The sequence below is a fragment of the Sus scrofa genome, chromosome 7 (assembly GCF_000003025.6).
Source record: "Sus scrofa isolate TJ Tabasco breed Duroc chromosome 7, Sscrofa11.1, whole genome shotgun sequence".
NCBI classification, from domain to species: domain Eukaryota; kingdom Metazoa; phylum Chordata; class Mammalia; order Artiodactyla; family Suidae; genus Sus; species Sus scrofa.
This window is the reverse complement of record NC_010449.5, coordinates 114,958,055-114,982,784: the sequence shown is the minus strand read 5'-3', so window position 1 is coordinate 114,982,784 and position 24,730 is coordinate 114,958,055. Positions and strand designations below refer to the sequence as shown.

The 24,730-nt window shown below is 40.4% G+C and overlaps 1 protein-coding gene across 15 annotated transcripts in view; it reads right to left on the bottom strand.

Annotated features, from left to right (window-relative positions):
* UNC79 (unc-79 homolog (C. elegans)) overlaps window positions 1-24,730 on the bottom strand; it is a 262,072-nt gene that overhangs the window by 45,560 nt on the left and 191,782 nt on the right. For all 15 annotated transcript variants that reach the window (XM_021099643.1, XM_021099645.1, XM_021099642.1 and 12 more), the window contains 9 exons: window positions 23,034-23,117; window positions 19,814-19,916; window positions 17,294-17,434; window positions 13,569-13,607; window positions 9,842-9,954; window positions 9,668-9,753; window positions 8,650-8,823; window positions 5,525-5,593; window positions 2,114-2,224 (listed from right to left, as the gene is read on the bottom strand). In XM_021099643.1, coding sequence (XP_020955302.1) covers window positions 2,114-2,224; window positions 5,525-5,593; window positions 8,650-8,823; window positions 9,668-9,753; window positions 9,842-9,954; window positions 13,569-13,607; window positions 17,294-17,434; window positions 19,814-19,916; window positions 23,034-23,117 — 920 coding nt within the window. The remainder of the gene's footprint in view (window positions 1-2,113; window positions 2,225-5,524; window positions 5,594-8,649; window positions 8,824-9,667; window positions 9,754-9,841; window positions 9,955-13,568; window positions 13,608-17,293; window positions 17,435-19,813; window positions 19,917-23,033; window positions 23,118-24,730) is intronic.

Sequence of the window (24,730 nt, the reverse complement as noted above, 5' to 3'; positions counted from 1 at the left end):
ATATTCTTTCCAAATTAATGTTTTACCAAACATATAGACTTTCAAGGGTTCTAGCTTTTTGCTGAAGAGAACTCAGCTCCAACTCCCAGCCTGAAATGGTCCCCAAATTTCATTTCCTTTCTCCATGTGGGCTTTAAAACTCAAGCCACAAAGGAGTATAACAAGAAAGGACAGATCACAGATATAGACAAAAAACTAGTGGTTACCAATAGGAAGTGGGGGGAAGGACAATTCAGGGTCAAGGATTAAGCGGTACAAACCATTACATATAAAGTAAGCTACAAGGATAATCATACAACACAGGGAATACAGTCAATTTTTATCATAACTATAAATGGAATATAGCCTTTAAAAATCATTTATCACTATATTATATACCTGTAACTTACATAATATTGTAAATCAACTATATATCAATTAAAAACAAAAAACTCAAGCCACTAAGACATTCAACTTGCTCACCTTCAAACTGCTACAAAGTCAGTTTATATGCTTACCACTCTGGTTCTTAATTCCCTCTTCAATTTGTTCTTATAAAATTACCTATATGTTTAAGGTCATGTTTATTACATTTCACCTCTAAGTGGGTCAGTCTGCAAGTTATCTAGACTGCCCAAGTGCCAAATAGAGAAGTCTTCAAATCTCTAACCTTTCCATGCCTTTTCTTTTGATTAAATAAGGCGGAAGGCTCAATTAGTTACTGCTATTTCTTTAGCTATTTCTTATAGTTTCTCATTATCTATGAAAAGGTGGGAACACCCTGGATCAAAGCTTTCTACAAGTAAAGGTCATTTTGACTTACAGAGTGAAGAAGGGTAGATGACACCCAAAAGTGAGAAGCCACTGAAATTATGATATATTATGAGGGGATATAGTACATAATGAATATTCAAAACCAAGACTATCTTGAATTCAACATAGTGGAAGTTCTGCCATAATCAATACTTTTAGTACACAACATAGGAAGTACAAATTACTATGATTCTTCCTATAAAAAACATATAATTCAAACAAAGCAAGCATAGAGAAAATTAAGAAATAATATGACTCCTGAAAATAGAATATCTTTTCATTGTATTTGGTGCTATGTCTTACAGATCTATTTCCTTAAGTGAAAAAAAGTTATTTTTCAGGAAGATTTGAAAGAAAAAAAATTCTGTTTATTCTGGTAGTTAGAGAATGTATTGTTCCAGGCAGAGTAATAAATAGTTTATAATAAGAAAGATTAAAGAGAAGATTATCATGGCACACCTAACATGGGAGAATGGACACAAGACAGTAAGAAGGAGACAAAAGTGTTTTAAATAGAACGAAAATCTTGATATAAAATTAGATTTTTATGAGAGAATAAAGGGCTGATAGAAGTGGACAACATGAATAAAAGAGTATTCTGAATGTTTAAGCGGAAACAACAGAAAGAGAAACCCCACTGAAAATAAACTTTGGAAATCTAGAAACTGGAAAAGTAACATTTGTACATTATTCTCAAGGACAAAAATGCACTAAATCTGGCCTGCCTTCTGCTTTTCCTTTAGGACATGTCTACCAGCACCAAGGCTGCTCTATGCACTGGGCAAGCAGTACTTTTCCATTTCCTCAGGAATGGGGCAGGGGCTACCAAAGATAATGCAATAGAGAAACCATTATCAAAGCAAGATGACAAAAGATGAGATTACAATCACAGAGGCCAAGAACACAGAATCAGGGAGAAAGACAAATGATGAGAATTAAGGAGCTCTCCACAGGCTTTTACAAATGACAAGCTGATATTTTTCTACTTTGGGTACACAATTGATATGTACAGATGGCTTGCCCACTAATCATAAGATGGTGAACTTGAAAAAGGACACTAGAGGTCATTTAGACTATTACCCATTTCATCCAAAATACCTCTTCTCTAAACCATATGACCCTTAGGTCTCCAAATTTGCATATTTAACATATAGTTTATATATGTATGTGCAAAGTGTTTCCTTCTAATGGTTTTTATTAGACCTCAATAGAAATATTTTTAACTATATTGAGGCAATTAACCTAAGAGGTATTTGATACTGATTAGAAAGAATATTCTGCCAGTTTTCACTTTCCCAGGAACACACACACGTAAACTTACCTTAGTGAAAGCTCGGTAACATAAGCCACACACCTCCACCAGGTAGGCCAAAGTGAAGACGGCATTCTGAATTACAAAGCTGAGCAGTTTTGAAAATGGTTCCAACAAACTCTGCAAGGAGATTGGGCCCAATAATTAATTGCTGATTCTATCACTAAAAAAATATTAAAGTCTTATGATACTTTAACTAATGTGATCATTCCTTTTAACTTAAAATCTGTTGCCAGGTGGCTGCCACAGCAACCCTTAATGTAACAAGAACAGAATTGAACCTTCAATCAATGACTCAAAGAGCATGATGTAATTATTTTATTTTTCAAAAAAAAAAAATCCATTTTTCATGGTATCATTTAAGAACCTACCTAACTCAAAGTTATTTTCAGCAATCAAGACTCTGTGAGGTTTGCATTAGGATCTCCCACTCTAATTCTCTTTAAGCATGTATGAGTTCATCAAATCTGGCTCTTCTAGAAGCCTGTTATCTCAGACAAGTAGCAAAAACCACCCTTATGTGTAGGTACCAAAGCACTATCAGCTTAGATAAAACTCATCAGGACCCAGCTTCCTGCCATGATTATCAAGAAAGCACTGTCAATTTTGCTTTTCCCATCTGAATCCCACCCATAAATGGTCAGTTTTAGATCCACATGCTTTCTACAGTCATTAGAAACATTTACTGAGTGCATACTAAGCATCAGGAAGAGTTTTATGCTTTTATATTGTTTATCTCATTTAAATTTCTTGTAATGGTCCTGGGGAGACGGTATATTATAACAGTTTATAACACAAGCTCTAGAATTTTGCACCAGTGTTTTCCAACTTTAGCTCTCTGTATCCTTGAATCAGTGAGTTAACCTCTCTGGATTGAATTCTCTCTTCTGTTAAGTGAGGATAATAATAGCCTCCATCTCATTAGCGCTGTGAGAATTAAAGATAATGTATTGCAAAGCACCTGGCAACAATAAGCCTTTCATCACTGTTAGTTATGATTGTATCATAACTCTCTGATGCTTTAATATTCCCATTTTGCAGCTGAGACTGTTAAGTAGTTGAGGCCACACAGCTATTGCATGAAATTCAAACTCAAATTCCAGGACAATTTTCCAGAGGGAGAATTGCTTTCTAGGGATGATAGGATTTTTATTTGGTTCCAAAACACTTCCATGCTGTGATTTCCATTACTTCTCAACCTCTGTGGTCCTAACTGTCTAAATTATAAAAGTTACACATGCTCAATGTGCAAATGCAGGACCAGTAGAAAGTACAGATAAGGAAATAAAAGTCATCCATAATCCCACCACCCAGAGATAACACTCTGATGTATTTCTCTTCTTCATCACACACCAGTTTACTCAGTTGAAATCTTACACTACATAATACCACATTTTGTTATGATAATAACAAGAAATTTCCAAGGCTATTTAATTCTTCATAAAAATCCATTTTAATGGCCACAAAAGTTCAGATTTTATTATACGTAACATTTTAATAAATATGTTTTTGCATGAAATTTGCATTTGCATTTTCTTCCTTAGAAAAGATTCCCAGGGAGTTCCCATCATGGCGCAACAGAAACAAATGTGACTTGGAACCATGAGGTTATGGGTTTGATCCCTGGCCTCCCTCAGTGGGTTAAGGATCCGGTGTTGCCGTGAGCTGTAGTGTAGATCACAGATGTGGCTCAGATCTGGCGTTGCTGTGGCTGTGGTATCGGCCAGCGGTTACAGCTCCAATTAGACCGCTAGCCTGGGAACATCCACATGCTGCAGGTGCGGCCCTGAAAAAAAAGAAAGAAAGAAAAGATTCCCAGAAAAAGAATGACAAGATCAAAGGTTATGTGCATTTCGGGGATCCTTTTTCCTTATTGATACAAAAGCAAATTCATTATGTTAACTGTCCCTGAGGATAGGAGTTATGATTGTTATTCGTATTCCCCACAGAAACCATGTAGTGCTTTCCATACAGAGAACCTTAAAGATACTCTTTGAAATAATACTATCGATTCAGTATTCTTTGCTCTGTACAAATGCTGTTGCCTTGAAACACTAATAGTGGAGGAAAAGGGATAGGAATACGTCTCTAGTTGATGTGTAATGCAGCCTTTTTGGTCAAAAAAAAAAATTTCTGAATTCAAACCTATATAGAAACTTGCTCTTTTATCTAGCAAAGCAGCATGGTGAAGGGGCAATGTGGTAAAACAAATAAATCAAAAAACCTGAAATCAAAGGACCTAGGTTCAAGTCTCAAATCTTCCACTAACTAGCTATGTGACCTGGGCTAGACACTTCATCTCTTTGAACCTAGTTCCTCATCTGTAAATAAGCAGACTAGACCCAATGATCTCTTTGCAGTTTTCCAGAATAAACTATGAATCTATGAAGCACAGTCAGGGTAAACAGTTGCAGGGGATGTGCTTTCTTGGTATATTAACTAGTAGCTATAAGCCGGTGCAATACAAATTTTTGCACTATTGCATATACTGCAGCCCAGAAATGTAGCCAGGAATTCAAAAGTGAATGAGACACAGTGCTGGGCTTCATAAATCTCACAGGCTCACTGGGGAAACCTCGGTATAACTGCTAATAGAGAGCTCTACCAATTATCACAAGATCTGATATAGGAGGAAGTCGCTACAGAGACTGTGAGCTTTTTAAAATTTGAACGGGGTTCAAATTCTCATCTCGAAGAATGAGAGGTTCACTCACCAACTAGGATATAAAGCATTTCAGGCAAAGGAAACAGCCTAAGCAAAGGCAAGGAAGTATAAAATTAAATAAGATTATAAATATACAGCACAATGCCTGCCATATGGTTAAGTGCTCAACAAACAGCAGTTGTTTTGATGATGATGACAATGATTCTGAAAGTAGGAAGAAAGCATGAGTATGAGACTAAATTGGAAAGGTAGGCTTGCAAGTCAAGAAGTAGCTTTTTGTATGCTCCATTAAGGAATCTGGACATTATCTTAAAAGAAATGAGAAGTCATCAAATATTTTTAATAAGTGCAATAAGATCTGTGTTTGGGAGGATCGTCCGCTCACAGTATGGAGGATGGACTGGTGGACATGACCCAGAACTAAGAGGACCAGTGATAAACAGTAATACTGTCATCTATTTACACTGGGCACTTTCAAAGAGGCCGAAGGTGAAGCATTCAGTATGTGATTAGTGTTTCTTTAGTATTGCTACATTCCTGTTTTTTTTAGGTTAAAAAATAACTGAGGAGTTCCTGCCATGGCACAGTAAGGTTAAGAATCTGAGCAGTGGCTCAGGTGGCTGCAGAGGAACTTCCATATGTGGTGAGGGCACTCATAAAAAGAAAACTGAAAATGACAAAAACTGAATAACCATAAAATATTTTTTTAAAAACCGGAATTACCAATCGGTTATGTTTTTCTGAAACATACATACCCTTGTAGCATTGGTAGAGGGTATCTTCAAGAGGCATATCATAATTCTCAAACTGGAATCTAAAGAACACTGTGAACAACAAAAAAAATAAAAGTCAGTACTCTTCTTAATGCATCTTTTATTTAATATATTTCCTATAGCATTTATTTTAGGAAAAAAAACTTGAAATATACCTGCCTCCTTACAGTTTTCTATGCCATATTTCATGTTGAAAAAACAATAATTCTCAGCTTTAAAAAATTTAATTAAGCCATTGAACAATACTGAACAATGAAATAATATTAATTGATATTAAATGAGTCCCATTCTAAAGAGGCATACTAATTTGTGAAAGGCAATGCTGAAAAGAAAAAAAAAAAAACCTACTTAGAGATCAGATCTAACAGAAAACAGATTTGTAGTTGCCAAGGGGGAGGGGAGAGGGTGGGGGATGGACAGGGAGTTTGGGGTTAGTAGATGCAAACTATTACATCCAGAATGAATAGATAACAAGGTCCTACTGTACAGCACAGGAACTACAGCTTATCTCCTGAGACAGACCATGATGGAAAAGAATATAAAAAATAACATATATGTATGTATAACTGAGTCACTTTGCTGTACAGCAGAAATTGGCACAACATTGGCACAATATTGTGGGGTTTTTTTAATTAAAAAAACATTAGTCTAGTCCAAATGAGAACCAGTTTCACCTGTCCTTTCTCTGCTACTAAAAGATATGACAAAAACCAGGGGAAAAGCAGTAAAATTTCTACAAGAGAAAGTCATGCCTCACAAATCAGAGTTGTACTTTGTCAAGATTCCACATCAAAACGTACTTTTAAAGGAATGTGCACTGGGGATGGGGGGAAATGTTACCACAAGAATAAGCGATGATATTATTTAACATTGTAAAATACATCACAATAGCAGGCTACAGTGAAATCTCTGAAGCTACTTAAATATTAATCTCTTTAAGAAAGTACCAACTAAGCCAGTGGTTCTCCGTGGACAATCCAGCCAGCAGCTCAATTACCTGGAAACTAACTGGAATGCAATTCTTCAGGTCACACCCCTACTGGGCCAGAAATTCTCAGAATAAGGCCCAGGAATCAGATTTTTAGAAAGTCCTTCAAGGGCATTATAACACTGAAGTTTGAACTCCAGTCTCTACACTGGTGAACTCCAGTCTCTACACTGGTGAGAAACAAACTATGGAAAGTCTTTCAATGGCTTAATATTTCCCTCAGAGATTAAAAACAAAGTATAGGATGTCCAGAGAGAGTGCCCAGACAGGATCCAGCAGAGCAAGTTTTTAGATAAATTCTGAAAGCATTTGCAGGTACCTTCTAAGGGAATCACTGGTCTGTTTAATCTACTCAACACCCAGAGGAGGTGATATGACATTTACATTACTTTAAACCAGGGGCTGAAAACTGGCAGCTCGTCAGTTCCCCAAAGTATTTTCAAAGTCAGGAAATATCATCTTGGAAAATATGGGAAGATGGACAATAAGAGGGCTGCATTTCCACATAAGGATGGCCTGGAGTGGGGTAGCAGCTGACCCATTAGAAGAAACCAGTGCTTTCCAGTTCTCAGGGGTCTCAATTCTCCTCATTATCTTTTCTCACTCCACACATTAACCTTGCAGTCAGGGTCCCTCTGGGCAGGGCTGATTGTTACAAATTAGGCTTACCAACTGTTTATAGCTGGCAATATTTCCAACTGGTCTGTGTTCAAATGAAATATTTTGATTATAGCATCAGCCTATAAACATTTGAATTTGCCATGCCTGTCTCATCCTTTCTCTTAAATTGTGTGGCTCTTAAGCAATGAATGGCCCTGACTGATGAATCTGGTCCTAGGGAGGCCCTAGGGCGGACCCAAGTGGATGTGTTAAAATGCAGGCATTTGATTTCCTAAGAACGTGTGCACAAGAGCTACGTGCATACATGGTACTAATCCTCTTTGCTTGGATTTATTCAACCACTCCAGATTTGTGGATAGACAGGAATCAGAGGATATGAGAGACTGTAAAGATCTCAGAATTCCTGATTTCCACAGTAATTTCAGAAGTAAAGCAGCACACATCAAGCTAACAGCCCCTGAGTTATCATCCTTACAGACCTTATTTGGGGGGGTCATATTTTCCAAATCTGCCAATGTGAAAAAAGGTATTATCAGAGGTGACTGGTTTTCTAAAAATGTTTTACATATGTGTACTATTCATTTCAGAAGTGGTGCTGCCAATGTGTAACTTCACTTGTCAGATCAACAAGTGATTCCTTTTACTGCAAGCTGAATATTTTTACCTGTGGTCTGGACAAAAAGCCTGTGGAACCAAAGAAGTTCAAAAACATAGCAATGGCCACTACCTTCTTTCTCCCTGCTATATACCTGAATGCCTTCAATTCACCCTTGCTCCAGAAGGACTCTAGGAGTCTGAGTGGAAAGGACACTAGATAGGGAGTCAGAAGACTTGAGTTCCAATCTACACGCTGCCACTATCTCTGAATTTGCAGTTCTCCATCTGGAAAATGCAAGTGTCAAAAAGGATGGTTTTTACGGATCTCTTCCAGCTTTGACAGTATATAGGATTCTGTCTTTGCCTTTAACAGGCTCATGTTGGAAATGTTCCTTAGGCTACCAGATTTCCAGCAAGGCAATTTTGCGTATGTATTCTTGGTGGGCGGTATGGCATGGGACAGGGGGTGAGGAGGTGGGGAGGAGGGGGTAGAGCAGCCAAACAGAAGTATCTTGGTACTTGATTCATAAACACACAAGCAAACACTTCCTTTTAGACAATTCTCTGAAGTTGAAGCTTCTATTACATGTCTGGTTTCCTTTTAGATGAGTCTACTTACTTATGTATTTAATACCCATTTGAGAAAATTTCCTAGATAAACACACTCTACTAATGTCTTCCTGAACTTTTAAATATTTTAATCAACTGGAAACATGAAATCACTAACTCAAAATGCCAATTGCATATTACTGTCATTCTGTAACATCTGGAGAGAAAACTAAAGAGTACTGTGGCTAACAGAGATTCCTTGTGGCTCTTTATGAAACATTAAATCACCCAAGACCCAGCTGGTCTGCAAACGGTAAGGAAGTAATTTTAAATGAAATCCCGGGTTCCTTACTTTCAAAGGCAAAACACAAGGCAGCTTGGCAAAAAATGTCTGAAACTGGTTGCTGATTGTGGTCCAGAGGCTACTAGGAGAATCCATGGGCAAAGCTTCCATGAACGTAGCAATGTTTTCCAAACAGCGTATCATAGCACCCCCTGCTGGTAAATTCTTTTTGTTATTTAGACCCTAAAAACACAAAAGCATAGGCAATCAACTGCTGAGAGAGAGTGGGGATTCATACAGTTATTTGGTGAAGGTAAGTTTTTTAAAATCACATAACCATGCTATAAACACGAAACACGTGTTGTGTGCCTACCATATAGGCCAATCACTGCACTTGCAGGAGTACAGAGAAAATACGACAAATCCACACGAACTTAGTGGGGGGAGTTGTGATCTTTGACTCAGTGTGAAATAGGGGCAGGAAATTAGAAATATCTCCCAAAGATCTACAATTGGCATTGGTTAACTGCTAAGAAGACACAGTGAATGATACTTGGCAATTCCACCAGCCAAAGATTATGAATAACTACCATGACAGCAGCAAAGACCCTACCACAATCTGCCAAGCCTCCGGGCTAATAAACAGACGCCAGGAGACCGACCGCCAGGTGACACAGCAGGTACGCATGCCTGCTGCAGAGGTGAGACTTGGCTTCAAGCCTCGCGATATAGCAAACGAGCAGCACTTGAACGCAGATCTCGCGATACAACAAACAAGCTGTGAGGCGAAATGGGAATCCAAGTCTCGCGATAAAAGCACGTCTTCCACCCATTTTGAAAGCTGGCGAGTTTTGCGGAGGTGGGTGGTCAATGGCTGGCCTTCGCAGAAGGGTCTAGAAACTCTAAGTAAATAGTAAGTCCATGCTAAACAGTAGTGTGCAACTGCCACTATACTCTGCATTGGCAATTTTTATTTTTTAAATTAATTTTAAATTATTCAAAGTTTAGTCTGACATTTTAATTTTAGTATTTATCTTCCTCAGAAGCGACTTCGGCAGGGCTTAGAGTGTCAGCAAAGCAGACCTACCTCCAAGAGCTGACTGAGAGCAGCAACAGAGCTCAGCTCATTGAAGTCCATCAGAGACGTGGCCAAGGTCCGTAAAAAAGTCCCATCTGGAAAGTCAACAGTCAGACTTAGGAGCATTCGGGTTTCAGTGGCTAGCCACGTGTGTGGTGTCTGGATTCCCCGCGGAGGGATTACCTTTGATGGTGCTCTGGAACAGCTGCGGGAAGATGCCGTTGGGAGCCAGCTGATGGAAGATACAGCGCAAGAACTGCTTGGCCACCCCCGCTGCGTTGCCGGGGACCATCATGCTGAGGTTGAACAGAGAGAGAGAGAAAAGACAAGGAATCTTGGCGCAACCAACATGAGTTTAGGTATATATTTACCTCTTTATTCGTGTACACATCTCTTATAGACCATCTCATTGTCATTTTCATTAGTAAGAGGAAGTATCCTTCTGGGATGGAATCCCTGTTAAGAGTAAGTTTTTAGAAAGAGGGAACCGGGTAATGCCAGAGTTGGCCTCAGACTAATTCCAGCCACCCCAGTGTACAGATGACATTTCCCAGGTCCAGAGAGAAAAAGTGACCTACAAAGGCTACAAGGTCAGAGAATAGCGGAGTCAGGACTAGAGCCCAGGACAGGATTATCAGTCAGATCCTCCCAGAAAGTGTCCTTGGCTAAGAGAGAGGGCTCCTCTGAGGGAAAATGCAGGGAGGGGTATGTTCATTCCTGTTGGAAGATTTAGGAAGTTTTCCTGGGGCATCTGAGCTGGTACTTGTAAAAAGGTTAGGACTTTGATATGTGCAGTTTTCGCCTTTACCCTCAGCACCACCTCTGCGTGTCACAACAGGGAGCCAAGAGATGATTATGTGGTCCTTCCCCTTAGACCAAAGTATCAGAAAGGATGTTCCCAGAGGTGATTGTGGCAGAGTTATGGAAAGGAAGAAAGAGGAAATCAGAGAGCCCAAAAGGACAACTAGTAAAAGGTCCCTCTTACCTAAACTGTTTCTTTCTGCCTGAGTACCCTGATATGCTGGTTTGAACTTATAGGTCAAAAATGCTCTTCAGGAAGAAATGGCACCAAACTTTCACAGACTTTAAAAAGCCAGAGAAGGAAGGGACCTTTCCCAGTTTATTTTATGAAGTTAGCATAGCCCCCAAACTAAATTCAGATAAAGTTATTACAGAAAACAAAAACAATACAAAACAAAGAAGGAACATAAAAGACAGGCCAATAGTCTAACTATAGATAAAAAGAATGATTGACCATGACCAAGTGAAGTTTATCCCAGAAATGTAAAACTAACTTCATATTAAGTCATACTCAAATGACTTATTAGCCAATCAATAAAATTCAGTATATTAAGAGGCAAAAATCATAGTTATTTCAAAAGTAGATAACAGAAAGTGCATTTGATAAAATTCAACATGCATCCATGATAAAAACTCTCAGCAAACTGGAAATAGGAGGACATCCTCAGTCTGGTAAAGGGCATCTATGAAAACCTACAGCAAACATAACTAATGGTGAAACATTAAATGCTTTTCTTGCAAAAGCAGGAACAAGGCAAGGATGCTCACTCACATCTTTATTATTGTTCTGAAAGTCCTAGCCATTGCAATAGGGTGAAAAAAAAAAGGCATAAAAATCAGAAAGAAGTAAAACCATCACTATTTACAGATATGATTTTTTTTTACATACAAATGGCTTACATGCTAAGGAATCTAGAAAGTAGCTACTAAAGCTATTAAGTCAAGTTAGCTTATTACATTACAGTGTTAATACAAAAAAATCATATAAAGCAAGTAAAATGTTCATTGTAGGATCTAAGTGATAGGTATATGAGTGTTCTCTATAAAATTCTTTCAATTTTTCAATATGTTTAAAATTTTTCATAATGGAGTGTTGGGGAAAAAGTTTTAAAAAAAACTATGACTAAATAAGAGCATAAAAAAGAAGAGCAAGGAGTTCCTGCTGTTGTGGCCCCTGGGCAGTGCGGGTTCAATCCCCAGCCTGGGTGCAGTGAGTTAAGGATCCAGTGTTGCCACAGCTGAGGCATAGGTGGCAGCTGCAGCTCAGATTCAGCTCTGGCCCAGGTACTTTCATATGCTGCAAATGCAGCAAAAAGAGCGAGAGAGAGAGCACCAAACATCCCTAAAACCGTAAGTTTCACAAGTGCAATAACAACACCACTGTGTTACAGTTATAGGACAGTTGAGCTGTCATGCATATTGTATCACTTGGACCTCACAGCAAATAACCCTGTGGCACAAGAAGGGTGTGTGTTAGTATTCCTCTTTTATAAATGAGAAAACTAAAGCACAGAGTTACACATGGTATCCATTCCTGCTCTCCTCTGGTCCTTTCCATCCACTGCAACACACACACACCCACCCACCCACACCTTGCTGCTTAAAAATCCTTCAGTGGCCTCCCACTACTAGTAGAAGGAAGTCCAAACTATTTAATATGGCTTATAAACCCTTGTAATCTGGCAAACCAATCTAAGCAAGGGTCACATCTCTGTGCTGCAACCACACTGGCATTTGCATGGTCCTCCTGTAGAGTGTGTTCTTTACCACCTCAAGATCTTTGCACATGCTTTTCCCCACAACCTTTTTTTTTTTTTTTTTTTGCTTTTTAGGGCCACACCCACAGCATATGGAAGTTTCCAGGCTAGGGGTCTACACCACAGCCTACACCACCGCCACAGCAAGGAGGGATCCGAGCCATGGTCTTCAACCTACACTGCAGCTTGGGGCAACACTGGATCCCCAGCCCGCTGAGCAAGGCCAGGGATCAAACACATATCCTCATGGATACAAGTCAGATTTGTTTCTGCTGTGCCACAACGAGAACTCCTACAAACATCACTTCTAAAGGAAGCCCTTCTCTCCTTCTCCCACCCCTTTACCACTACCCAGACCAGATCAGGTCTGCCTGCTACATACCCACTCATCTCTCACCCAGGCTTGCCCATCTTAGTAAACGGCACTTCCCTCTACCCAACTGCTCAAAAACCTGGGAGTCATTCTTGGCTCCTCTCTTTCTCTCACACCTAATATATCAGCAAATTCTGTTGGCTCTGCTTTCAAAATATTTTTTGAATATCTCTCTCTCTCTTTTTTTTTTTTTTTTTTTTTTTTGTCTTTTTGCTATTTCTTTGGGCTGCTCCCGCGGCATATGGAGATTCCCAGGCTAGGGGTTGAATCAGAGCTGTAGCCGCCAGCCTACGCCAGAGCCACAGCAACGCGGGATCCAAGCCGTGTCTGCAACCTACACCACAGCTCACGGTAACACCGGATCGTTAACCCACTGAGCAAGGCCAGGGACCGAACCCGCAACCTCATGATTCCTAGTCGGATTCGTTAACCACTGCACCACGACGGGAACTCCTAAATATATTTTTTATATGACCACTTCTTACTCCCTTGAACCAAGCCTTTATCATCTCCTATCTGCACCACTGAAATGGTCTCCAAACTGGTTTTCCTGCTTCCATTCTTGATCTGTTTTAAACACGAGAAGTTAGAATGATCCTTTCAAAGCACAAATTAAGTCATGTTGCTCCTCCCTCCCTGTTTCACGCTGTAAATGCTGAACTCCTTACTGTGACCTTGTGAGCTCCAGCCGGCCTGGCCTCCCTGGGCCTCTTCTCATGCCAGTTTTGCCCCAGTTGAAACTTAAGTATCTAGCATGATGCCTGATACACAGTGGGCCGAAAAGTATTTCTTGACTGAAGTGAGTGAACGTGGAAGTGAGGAAATGAAGCCGTGAACAGAAAATAAACAAGTACTCTCTGGAGCTGCAACTGAACCTAAGAAAATTCTCCCCTGGTACACACTCCAGTGTCTTAGAAATGGATGAACACGCACAAGGGACAAAAAGAAAGTGAGATTTGGGCTCGCTTTAGGATCTTACCTTTCTGCTTGATTAGAAAAAGTTGTGCTGGATGCCAATCTAGGAAATAAAGTAAACAGAGTCACATTAGTTCTTCAGTTTTCGTGATGAAATGCATGAGTAGTGCAGTAGGCCCCATTGCAGCTCCCTTTTTTTTTTTTTTTTATTCTGTCTTTTTTTAGGGCCACACCTGTGGCGTATGTCAGTTCCCGGGCTAGGGGTCGAATTGGAGTTGTAGCGCTAGCCTACGCCACAGCCACAGCAATGCCAGATCCAAGCCACATCTGCAACCTACACCGCAGCTCACAGCAATACCGGATCCTTAACCCACTGAGCAAGGCCAGGGATCAAACCTGCATCCTCATGTATACTAGTTGGGTTCGTTACCACTGAGCCATGACGGGAAATCCCATGCAGCTCCCATTTAGATGGGAGACACATTAAACCACTGACAATTCCCTTGACCAGGGAAGAAGACCCACTCAGTGGTCAGTCTCCAGGGTTCAACTTAACCCAGTTTCTGAAATCTGCTTTCAGCACCAAATCAGATATCTCCATGGAAATGCACCCTGTTGAGTTAGTTGAATATCACCCAGCCAATCTACAAAAACTTCCTTTGCAGCCAGAGCAGACAGATATCAGAACAGCATTCAACTCTTTTCATCCCCATATTAATTCAACTCAAAACTCATTTCTTTGTGTACAACCTTAAACACAAACCTACCGCAAACAAACCTCACATTGTAAAAGCCTATAAGATAATAAAAAAAAGTAATAGTATTTGTCGGCAAATTGGTGGGTTGAAATGGCAATCGAGAAGAGAAACGCTATTAGGTTAAGTAATCTATATACGTAACGTCATTTTTGAAAAGTAATTATATGGTTCTATATGCATGGAAGTATTCCGTGTATAGAAAGAAAAAGACTAAATTGCTGGGTTTAGAAAAGAGATCCTTTGTGGCTCAGGGGATTAAGAGCTGGACATAGTGTCCATGAGGATGCAGGTTTGATTCCTGGGTTAAGTGGGTTAAGGATCTGGCATTGCTGCAAGCTGAAGCATATGTCACAGATGCTGCTTGGATTTCATGTGGCTGTGGCTGTGGCATAAGCCAGCAGCTGCAGCTCCGATTGAACCCCTAGCCTGGGAACTTCCATATGCTGTACATGTAGCTGTAACAACAAAAAGGAAAAAAATGTCTTGATCAGTAAGATATTAAAGAAACAAATAAGAGGAGTGCTAAAAATTTACTTAAAACCGCAAGAGTGGAGTTCCCGTCGTGGCGCAGTGGTTAACGAATCCGACTAGGAACCATGAGGTTGCGGGTTCGGTCCCTGCCCTTGCTCAGTGGGTTAACGATCCGGCGTTGCCGTGAGCTGTGGTGTAGGTTGCAGATGCGGCTCGGATCCCGCGTTGCTGTGGCTCTGACGTAGGCCGGTGGCTACAGCTCCGATTCAACCCCTAGCCTGGGAACCTCCATATGCCGCGGGAGCGGCCCAAGAAATAGCAACAGCAACAACAACAACAAAAACACAAAAGACAAAAAAAAAAAAAAAAAAACCGCAAGAGTGAATTGAGTCAAGAATCCATTTGAAGACAAGTAGAAGGTCCAGCAACAAGTAATATCAGACACCATTCCCAATTGCTTTCATTAAAGGTCCTCGCATACTAATGACACTACAATGAATAGGTAAGCATTGGCAAATGAAGAAAACAGTAATTAAGGGTGCAGCAAATGTGATCTTGAAGGCTGTATCTAGAAAAAGGGATGGGTGAATTTTAAGAGGGATTTAAGTAGAGAGCAAAATACAGAAATCATATGGAAAGGCTTGGGTGGTAAATAATAGGAAGATGCTGAACTTACACTCTTAGAACATGCTGGAAATAATTCCTCTGGGACTAGGATAAATAAACCAAGTTTTCATGAGTCCACATTACCTCATCTGCAATCTTGGCTTGCAAGGAAACCCTGAATCAGGTGATTACTGAATCTGCTTTTCTTGGTAGGCTGGGTTGCTAAGAATGGTGACAGCTTGCTTTAATGTGCTCCCTGTGTTTTACTAGTCTGCCCAGAGAAGGTAGAGATTTAAAGATTTGTATGTAAAAATGCATCTGCTACTGTTTTTCCTTTGCTTCACTTCAAAGGTTCAAAGCTGTTACGTTGTTTCCAAACAAACAAAAACAAAATAAAGCTTAAACGAAAGAATTTTATCTTATCTCTCCATCACCCTGTGTTCATCACTTACTTTGCACATTGGCCATTTCTAAGTATCAGAGGTCGAATCGTTAATACCATCTCTGACTCTATACTCCTAAGGATAAACACCCCTAAGGATACTACAGAAAAGTCTGGGGAAGGAGGATAAGGGAGTCACGTAGTTTCGGATCAAGGGGTTTTTAATGCTTCCCTGTTTGTCTTTAACTTGAAATCAGCATTTTTTTTCATTAAAAAGTAATTAAATTTTAGGAGTTCCCACTGTGGCTCAGTGGTTAATGAACCCAACTAGTATCCATGAGGATGAGGGTTTGATCCCTGACCTCGCTCAGTGTGTTAGAATCTGGCATTGCCATGAGCTGTGGGGTAGGTCACAGACAAGGCAAAGATCTGGTGGTGGTGTGGCTGTGGCGTAGGCAGGCAGCTACAGCTCTGATTGGATTCCTAGCCTGGGAACCTCCATATGCCATGGGTGTGGCCCTAAAAAGACAAAAAAAAAAAAAAAAAAAAAAAAACAGGAAAAAAGTAATTAAATTTTAGCTCCATTATTATTCTCTTTCTTTCATATACAAGGATTTTGCAGAATCATTTTTCCTCCAACCTCCTCCATAGGGACTTTCCCTAAGAAATCATTTTTATCCTGAACTTGCATAGTACTTACCATACACGCCACTTATTACAGCTCTTAATCATGTCCCTACTTGGTTAGTCCACACATCACTGTCTTCTTCAGCAGCTAAGCCACAGAGCACTTGAGGATAAGAGCTAGGTCTAATGTCTGCAGACAGAAGCACCCAACTCCGTGCTAGCACAAATTGGAAATTTCATACATTCGTGTGGAATTTAATTCAGCCCTCTCCTATAGTTTCTGTATGCTAGGACAACAATTTTTTTAAACTAAATTTCAGCTTTACTTATATCCATGAAATCCATCCCTGTTCTTCTAGCGTCCTATCTACTAAATGGAATTATCTTAACATGAAAATTCTCAAAGCAGCACGTTTCACCAGTCAGGGTGAAGGCTCTGTTCCTCCTTTTTCTGAGGCCAAAGTGTAAAACTGCTATACTTCCATTTATTCCTTCACATGAAAATCCCCCCCCAACAAGTTGCATAATTAAGTGAGCCACCCCAAGATTACAGATGCCTAGAGAACCCATTTTAAAACAAGCAAGGAGAGATAATAATATCAATAATATCTAAAAGTTACAAAGTGTTTAGTGTGAAGTATGCACAGTTCTGAGCACTGTAACATACATCAGCTCATACAGTAAGAGAAAACAGCAAACAGGAGGGTTTTCTTGTGCAGTTGCCTCCAGCTCCCCTCTGACACTGTGACTCATGACCCTACGCAGCTGTGGAATTCAACCCAAAGTTTGGTCCATTCAGCTTGTAAAATTAGTCTGCGCTGATCCCACAGGTAGCAAGCATCTGCAAGATGGCTGCGTGTTTCGCTTTTGAACTGGTAGTTTTTGTTTCAGGACGTTGATGGAGTAAGGTCCTTCCTACCAAACAAAACAGAAGCGGACATTCACCTTCCCACAGACTGCATGATATCCAGCAACAGTGGGGCTGCCAAGTCTGGGCTTAAGTGAATGAATGTGGAGAGGACCACGATGGCCAGCCCGAGGGTTTCCTCATCGTATTCTTCAAGAATGGCCCCACAGTCGTGGCATCTGCAGAGAAAACAGAGGAATGCCTTCCATGAAAGCTAGATGATTTCAAGTTATAAGTTGATGTAGCCATTTTGGGTGCATCTCGGGAAAGCCCTCCAAAGGCGCTCAGTGGCCCAACTCTAACAGTAAATAGGAAACTCCTGTACCACCCTCACTTTAGACACAGAAGTAGCTTACACACAGCAGAGATGAGGAAGCTTCCTCTGATCACAGGAAGTATTCTTTCCATTCATAAGTATTTGGTCTGTACATGAATTATTCCTCCCTTTTACAGTGAGCACCAGGTGGACGAACATTTTGAAGCTTCTGGTTGAGGGATTTTATCATGCATGTGAAATTATTGTTAGGGATAGTCAATAAGTAGATTTTTTTCATTACCAAAATTAAGAGTGAAAAATGTCTAGGCACAAATGGAAGTTTTCTTAAGCTTTCAAACTTAAAAATGTTCTGTTTGCAGGTGAGAGACAGAATAGTCTAGTCAGTAGAACCCTGTGGAAAGCCTAGGGAATCTGGACCACAGTCCCTTCTCCACCCCTCACTCAGATCAGTTTTAGGAACTCACCATGCCTACTGAGTGTGTCTGTAAAAACACAATAGCTTCTGCTCTTAAGTAACTTCCAACTTACTGCTCTTTGCAGTATCTAATGTACGTTCAATTTACTTCATCTTAGCCCAAGCCAAAGCTCTTCTTTTCAACTGCAGTTGGGCAGCTTTATAAAGCGAGGTCTACCAGGAAAAGCAAAGGTCACTACTGTGACCTTTCCATCTGAAAACTACCTAATACACATAGATATCATCCCTTACCAATTGACTTCTGTTAGAATAGAGGATTCACATTTGTAACTAGAAAAGAAGGTGAATGGAGTACACACAAAGGCAACCAGGAAGATAACCGGGAAAGATTGAGACTTGGAGGAGGACACAATGGGGAAATTATACCAAAGAAGGAGTTATGAAGAGCCCTCCACAAGCGACTAGGTGCTTCCCATGTGGACACTGTAAGGCAGCTGTTCAACTCAGGCCCTTCAGTTCTTCAGGAACGAGGGCCAGCTGTGGCCAGCCGCCTCCACCTCGCCTTCCTCTCCCTCTATCACAAGCCTACTCAGTTTGTCACTTGAGTCACCTTTACCAGGAAGCCTCCTTGGCCCAAGGCATCTCTCCAAACTTGAAATCCTACATGTCTCATTTTCTGTCAAACTCACCAAACAGCATTTGTGTGCCAGGCAATGTTTAGGGAGCTTAGAGTATAAAATCCGGAAGGAAGGGTCCCAGTCCCTAAGAAGCTCACACGCTATCACACAACATGTATGTGTGAACAGCTAAACAACTAAACTACAATATGGTAAGTGGTAGAACAGAGAGCTGTATCAAATAGTATGGCAACTTGGAGAATGGCATGATGCTTTCTGCCTTGTGAAATAGGGAAACTTCGCCTTAAGCTGGGTCTTGATGAATGAATATGAGTTCACCAGGCGGAGAAAGTACAGAGAAGGGCACCTGTGATCACAGAGAAGAGAATACATCAAGTGTGCTCTGGAAATGGTGAGGGGGCTGAGGAGGCAGTTCCTGGTGGGGAGTGGTTAAGGCCATGCTTTCACAACCTAAAGGGCCTTTCTCTACTAAGCTAAAGCATTTGGACTTCATCCCACAAGAAATCTGGGATACTGAAGGCTGGCAAACTGAAAGGCAACATAACCAACTTGAGATTCAGAGAAGAGATTCAGAGAAGAGATTCTGCTAGCAGGATGGAAATAAGAATCAAGTCTCAAACTTAGTCCCTCTCAAACAACTTGAAGCTTCAAGGAGTTCCCATCATGGTGCAGTGGTTAACAAATCCGACTAGGAACCATGAGGTTGCAGGTTCGGTCCCTGCCCTTGCTCAGCAGGTTAACGATCCGGTGTTGCCGTGAGCTGTGGTGTAGGTTGCAGACGCTGTGGCTCTGGCGTAGGCTGGCGGCTACAGCTCCGATTCGACCCCTAGCCTGGGAACTTCCATATGCCGCGGGAGCGGCCGAAGAAATTGCAAAAAGACAAAAAAAAAAAAACCCAAAAAACAAAAACAAAAACAAAAAACAACTTGAAGCTTCTGAATGAGGGATTTTATTTGTGTTAAATTTTTGCTAGGAATAATCAGGAAGAGGGTATTAATTGCATTTGTCCAAATTAAAAAAGAAAAATGCCTTGGCATAAATGAAAGCTGACTATATGATACTGCATGTCTAAAATAGCAAATGCATACCAACACTTAAGGCTACAGCCATTCAAAGAACCAATTATGCCTTAAAAGCACAGCAAGTCTCCTCTGATATTTCCTCACAACCCACAGTGAGCAACTCTCAAATTCTGACAACTTAGTGAAGAAAATAACTGCGAGCTTACTTGTCTGTCATCACCGTCGGCTGCTCATCTGTGAATTCTTCGGGGGCTGGCACAAACATACTCACGATGCTGGGTGCTGACAGCAGGCTGGATTTCGTGGCGCCTGGGCAAGAAGCAAAGAGACAACTGGTGAATAAATGTCTGTTTCTGGGGGCCAGGGAAAGTCCCTTTCTCTTCTTTTTATAAATCCTCTAAAGATCACATTCACAGGGAAGTGACAGGGACAGCCCAGTTGCATTGTGAAAAACCGTCAAGAGTGAAATGAATTCAAGAAAGACTGTGATTTGTTTCTGCTTGTATCATTTAAAGAGCTAGACTCCTATGGTTCCCTTTGCTTCTTGACTTTGAAAACATCAGAAAGTTCAGGTGTGTCAATAAGGTCCTAAGCTAGAGATGACAATAGGGGAGGGGAATCTATTCAAGGGTACCCTTAAATGAGTTACAGCCCTTAATCGGTAGGCTTAGATGGACGCTGCTCATACAGCATTACATTTCTAAAATCACAGATGCATCCAACACTAAAATATTACCTATTTGGAAAGGGAATAAGGTCCTAGATCTCTATACACCTATGCAAGAGGAGAAGTTTGAGCTAAGAAATATCAGGACAAGAGGAGTTCCCGTCGTGGCTCAGCAGAAACGAATCTGACTACTATCTGTGAGGATACGGTTCTGATCCCTAGCCTTGCTCAGTGGGTTAAAGATCCAGCATTGCCATGAACTGTGGTGTAGTTTGCAGACGTGGCTCAGATCTGGCGTTGCTGTAGCATAGGCCAGCAGCTGCAGCTCTGAATTCCACCCCTAGCCTGGGAACTTCCATATGCCGCAGGTGCAGCCCTAAAAGATAAAAAATGAAATATCAGGACAGTTTTCTACTGTGGAAATTAATATCATAAATCCAAAAGCAAAAGACTTCATTTTCAAACTAAAATCTTTATGAATGAAATATGAAGTTTTTTGAATGAACCATCCCATGACTTCAGCCAGTTGATACCATAGAATTTAGAGCTTTGGGTTTTGATGCCTTCAAAGAAATCTGAGGCAGAAATCCAGTGCTCTAGTGATGAATCAATCTGGAGTCCCAGAAACTGTTCTCCATTAAGAAAACCAGAGTTTTTTTTGTGGTTCAGCGGGTTAAAAACCTGACATAGTGTCTGTGAGGATGCACGTTCGATCCCTGGCTTCACTCAGTAGGTTAAGGATCTGACGTTGCCACAAGCTGTGGCATAGGTCACAGATACAGCTCGGATTCAGCATTGATGTGGCTGTGGCGTAGACCTGCAGCTGTAGCTCCAATTGAATCTCTAGCCTGGGAACTTCCATATGTTGCAGGCATGGCTGTAAAGAGAAAAGGAGAAAGAAAACCACCAGTGCTGGACAGATTCTCCAGGAGCTATGAAAATAAGGCACTCCAAGAAGAATCCCAAAGTGACAATTCAGAATAATGCCATGTTCTACAGAATAATAACTGACACTCTCAGTTCTTCAAACAGGAAAGAAAAACCCAATGGTCATTACAGAATCTGTTTTTCATTAAGTAACTAGTAATTTGAAAACTAGTAACTAGTAACTTTACTAACTAGTAAAACAAAACTGCACCATCTTTCCTTAAATAGGAAAAAAACAATGATTCAGAGAATTGATTTTCTAAAGGAATCAATATAAAAATTTTAGAAATCTAGCCAAGTGGGCAATGTGTTTCAATCTGAGGGAAAATAAAATGGTACTGAAGCCTTCGAAGAGTCAAGATGCTTCCATACTGTACAGACTCCCTTGTATGATCAAAGGCCACAAAATCTGTTTATAAGGAGACCTTCAGAATCAAATGACAAAGTAAATTATTGAAAGTATCTTCCTGTCGCTTCCTCAGATCCCAAATGGGAATCCGGATTTTACTACTACATTTATCAGCTCTCTCTGAGATAAATCTGTTTCCTATGTGCATCCAATTATATCATTAACAAAGATCTCCAGTTTCATAAAGATGATGATTTGAATGGAAATAACATACTTATTACAACAAAAGTACAGATCAGTTAATAATAAAAAAGGCAAGAGCTGGGCCAAGATAAAAGAAGACATGATTAACTATTAAGTAGTAAGATAAACAGCATGAAGTTGCTTCAAGAAACCACAACACAGGAGTTCCCATTGTGGCTCAGCGGTAACGAACCTGACTAGTATCCATGAATACTATCCCTGCCTTGCTCTGTGGGTTAAGGATCTGGCATTGCCATGAGCTGTGGTGTAGGTTGCTGACATGGTTTGTATCCCATGTTGCTATGGCTGTGGTGTAGGCCAGCAGCTGTAGCTCCAATTCGACCCCTGGCTTGGAAACTCCCATATGCCGCAGGTGTGGCCCTTTGAAAAAAAAAAGAAGAAGAAGAAGAGGAAAGAAAGCACAGCACAGAAAGTTTAAATCCAGTACTCCACATTTCTTGAACACTGATACACCATTTCTGCCAGATGCCAAAATATCTATGGTAAAAGTGGAAAAAACTCAGCCCATAAGATACATAATGATATATAGAGAGTCTTAGTAGAAATATAAGAAGTTTATTTTTTAAAAACCAACAACTCTGAGCATTTCTACAGCTGTAGCATTAGTCTCAGCTACAGCTCAGATTCAGTCCTTGGCCCAAGAACTTCCATATGCCACAGGAGCGGCCAAAAAACAAATACATATTTTGATTATCTTAGCATAGGTTTATTCTCAGCTTGCTCCTATGGTCAGCATAAAGTCAAGTGTATATTTTGTTCAATTCCAGATAGCTAAAAAGAAGCTACTCATCTAAGATCTCAGTAATCAAGAGGGAACACAAATAACCTGGACCATTCTCAGAGAAGTAGATATGGATGATGTGGAAAACTGATACATATTAGGAGGAATACCAAAGGCTCTGAGAATGTGTGGTCCAAATGTTTTATGAGGAAATAAGCAATGGGTGGCATTTTAAAATACCTAAAAAATTATGTGCAAGAGTCTAGGCTTATTGTGTGTGGCCCCAAGGGTTAAAAATTCACTATAAGGAAGACATTTTTGTCAGCCACATTCAAAGACAGAGTCATACATTCCTGGCTCCTGGAGATGTTTGAGCAAAGTTGGAGCCACTTCATGGAGCTGCTGAAGAAGAGATTTCAGCACCTGCTGGGTGACCAGATGATTGACACATAAAATTTCTTTCACTCTTACAATCTGAGATTCTGCTGTTCAGCTCACCTCTCATTCTCAACGGCTGTCCCTCCAGGTCAGGGTTTAGGCACGTTGGCACATTACATTGGCGCTTCCCAGGCTGTACCTGTTCTGTGGATAAATAGAACATTTCAGTCTTCAATGTGGTCAATTGCTCGCAATTCAAAATACAAAGAATTTAACTAGTAATCTCTTGGGGCCATTTTTTGGTCATTATGATTATTGACTATTAACATTTATAGGAAACATCCTAGATTTTAAGGTAGGAGTGCTTAGTGTTTCACTACAAACCTGCCGTTCATATGTATTAAATGCAACTGAAAGCAGGAGAGCATCTAAAACTATCCCGCAAGGTCCAGATTCTCTAATCCCTCCCCCTCACCAAAAAAGCTCAAATCCCATATCTCTTGATATGAAATGGGAAAAAAATGAAAGGCTAATGTCACAGCCATGAAAACAATGTTTTATGGAAATCAGTAAATACATAAGTGATCATCTGGGGCAATGACCAGATAGATCACACAGAAAACATGTGGAACTGGTAGCAAGGAAATGACAGGCATCTGACTGAGGGCTGAGGAACAAGAATAAGGGGACAGGGGCAGAAATGGAGGAGTATTTGTTTCAGATGAAAGATGAGGCAAAGAAGCAAGCCATCAGATGTGCATGGGTGGAGAAGAGGCAGGTGTTCTGTGAACGAGCAGGTGCATGCTGAGGTGAGTCGATCATGACCCATGCTTTAGGCTGCCTTTCTCAGTGTGTCTAATGACCAGATGTGTTTTTTTGGAAACTAGCAAGTCACTGAATCAGCATATGTGGCATAAATTGACATGCCACCTAACATTCAACTACACACTCATCGACTCTCCTCTCATCTTAGATGTGGGGAGAACTGTTTATGGCACTAATAAAAACAAGAATATTGAGATGAAGCTCTAATAGGACTTGGTGACTACTGAACCAACTGGAGGATGGAAAACAAGCCCAGAAAAATTCAGATGAAATAAGTTCAGACAGCATGTAAATGGCAAGTATTAAATGAGAAACCAGAGTGACATGAACAAGGCTGAAGTTTGGTTGAAGAGTGAAAAATTCAGTTAAATGGGTTATTTGGCATCATGTAGATTTTTTAAATTAAAATTTGGATTAGAAATTGAGATCTATTTGCCTTATAAATCCACAGTCAATCAAACTAGATTGTAATTATAGTCGGAATCTAAAATAGTTAGCTTTAGCTGAGTTACTTGCTACAGAAAACAGTAGCATGATAAAATAACCTGCAGAGCCCCCAGGTTAATCTAACAAAAGATGGGCATTTAATTATCAGAGAACAAACCTAACAAGAGCTTCCCTTCTTGGTTCCTTATACAGCATCATCTCAGTAAAGAGTGAAACAGAGTCCTCTTTGGTGTGGACAAAAAGGCTTCACCCCAACCCAGTAAACTCTCAACGCTGGTTATCCATTGTCTTTCTCCTTGTCTGCCTTGCCTGTTGGCTTTTGGCCATTTCATTATTCACTACCACTAATCATTAAAAAGAAAATAAAACACTAAACCTTTAAAATCCTAAGGCCCTTATAAAGGCCAGGAGAGTTGAAACTATCTGCTAAATATAAGATTGGGTGTGGTGTGTAGGATTTGGTTATCTAGATAAGATCTCTGTCTTTGTCTTTTGAAGAGTAGTGAGGAGAAGTAAGATGGGATATATGTAAATATTACAGTTAC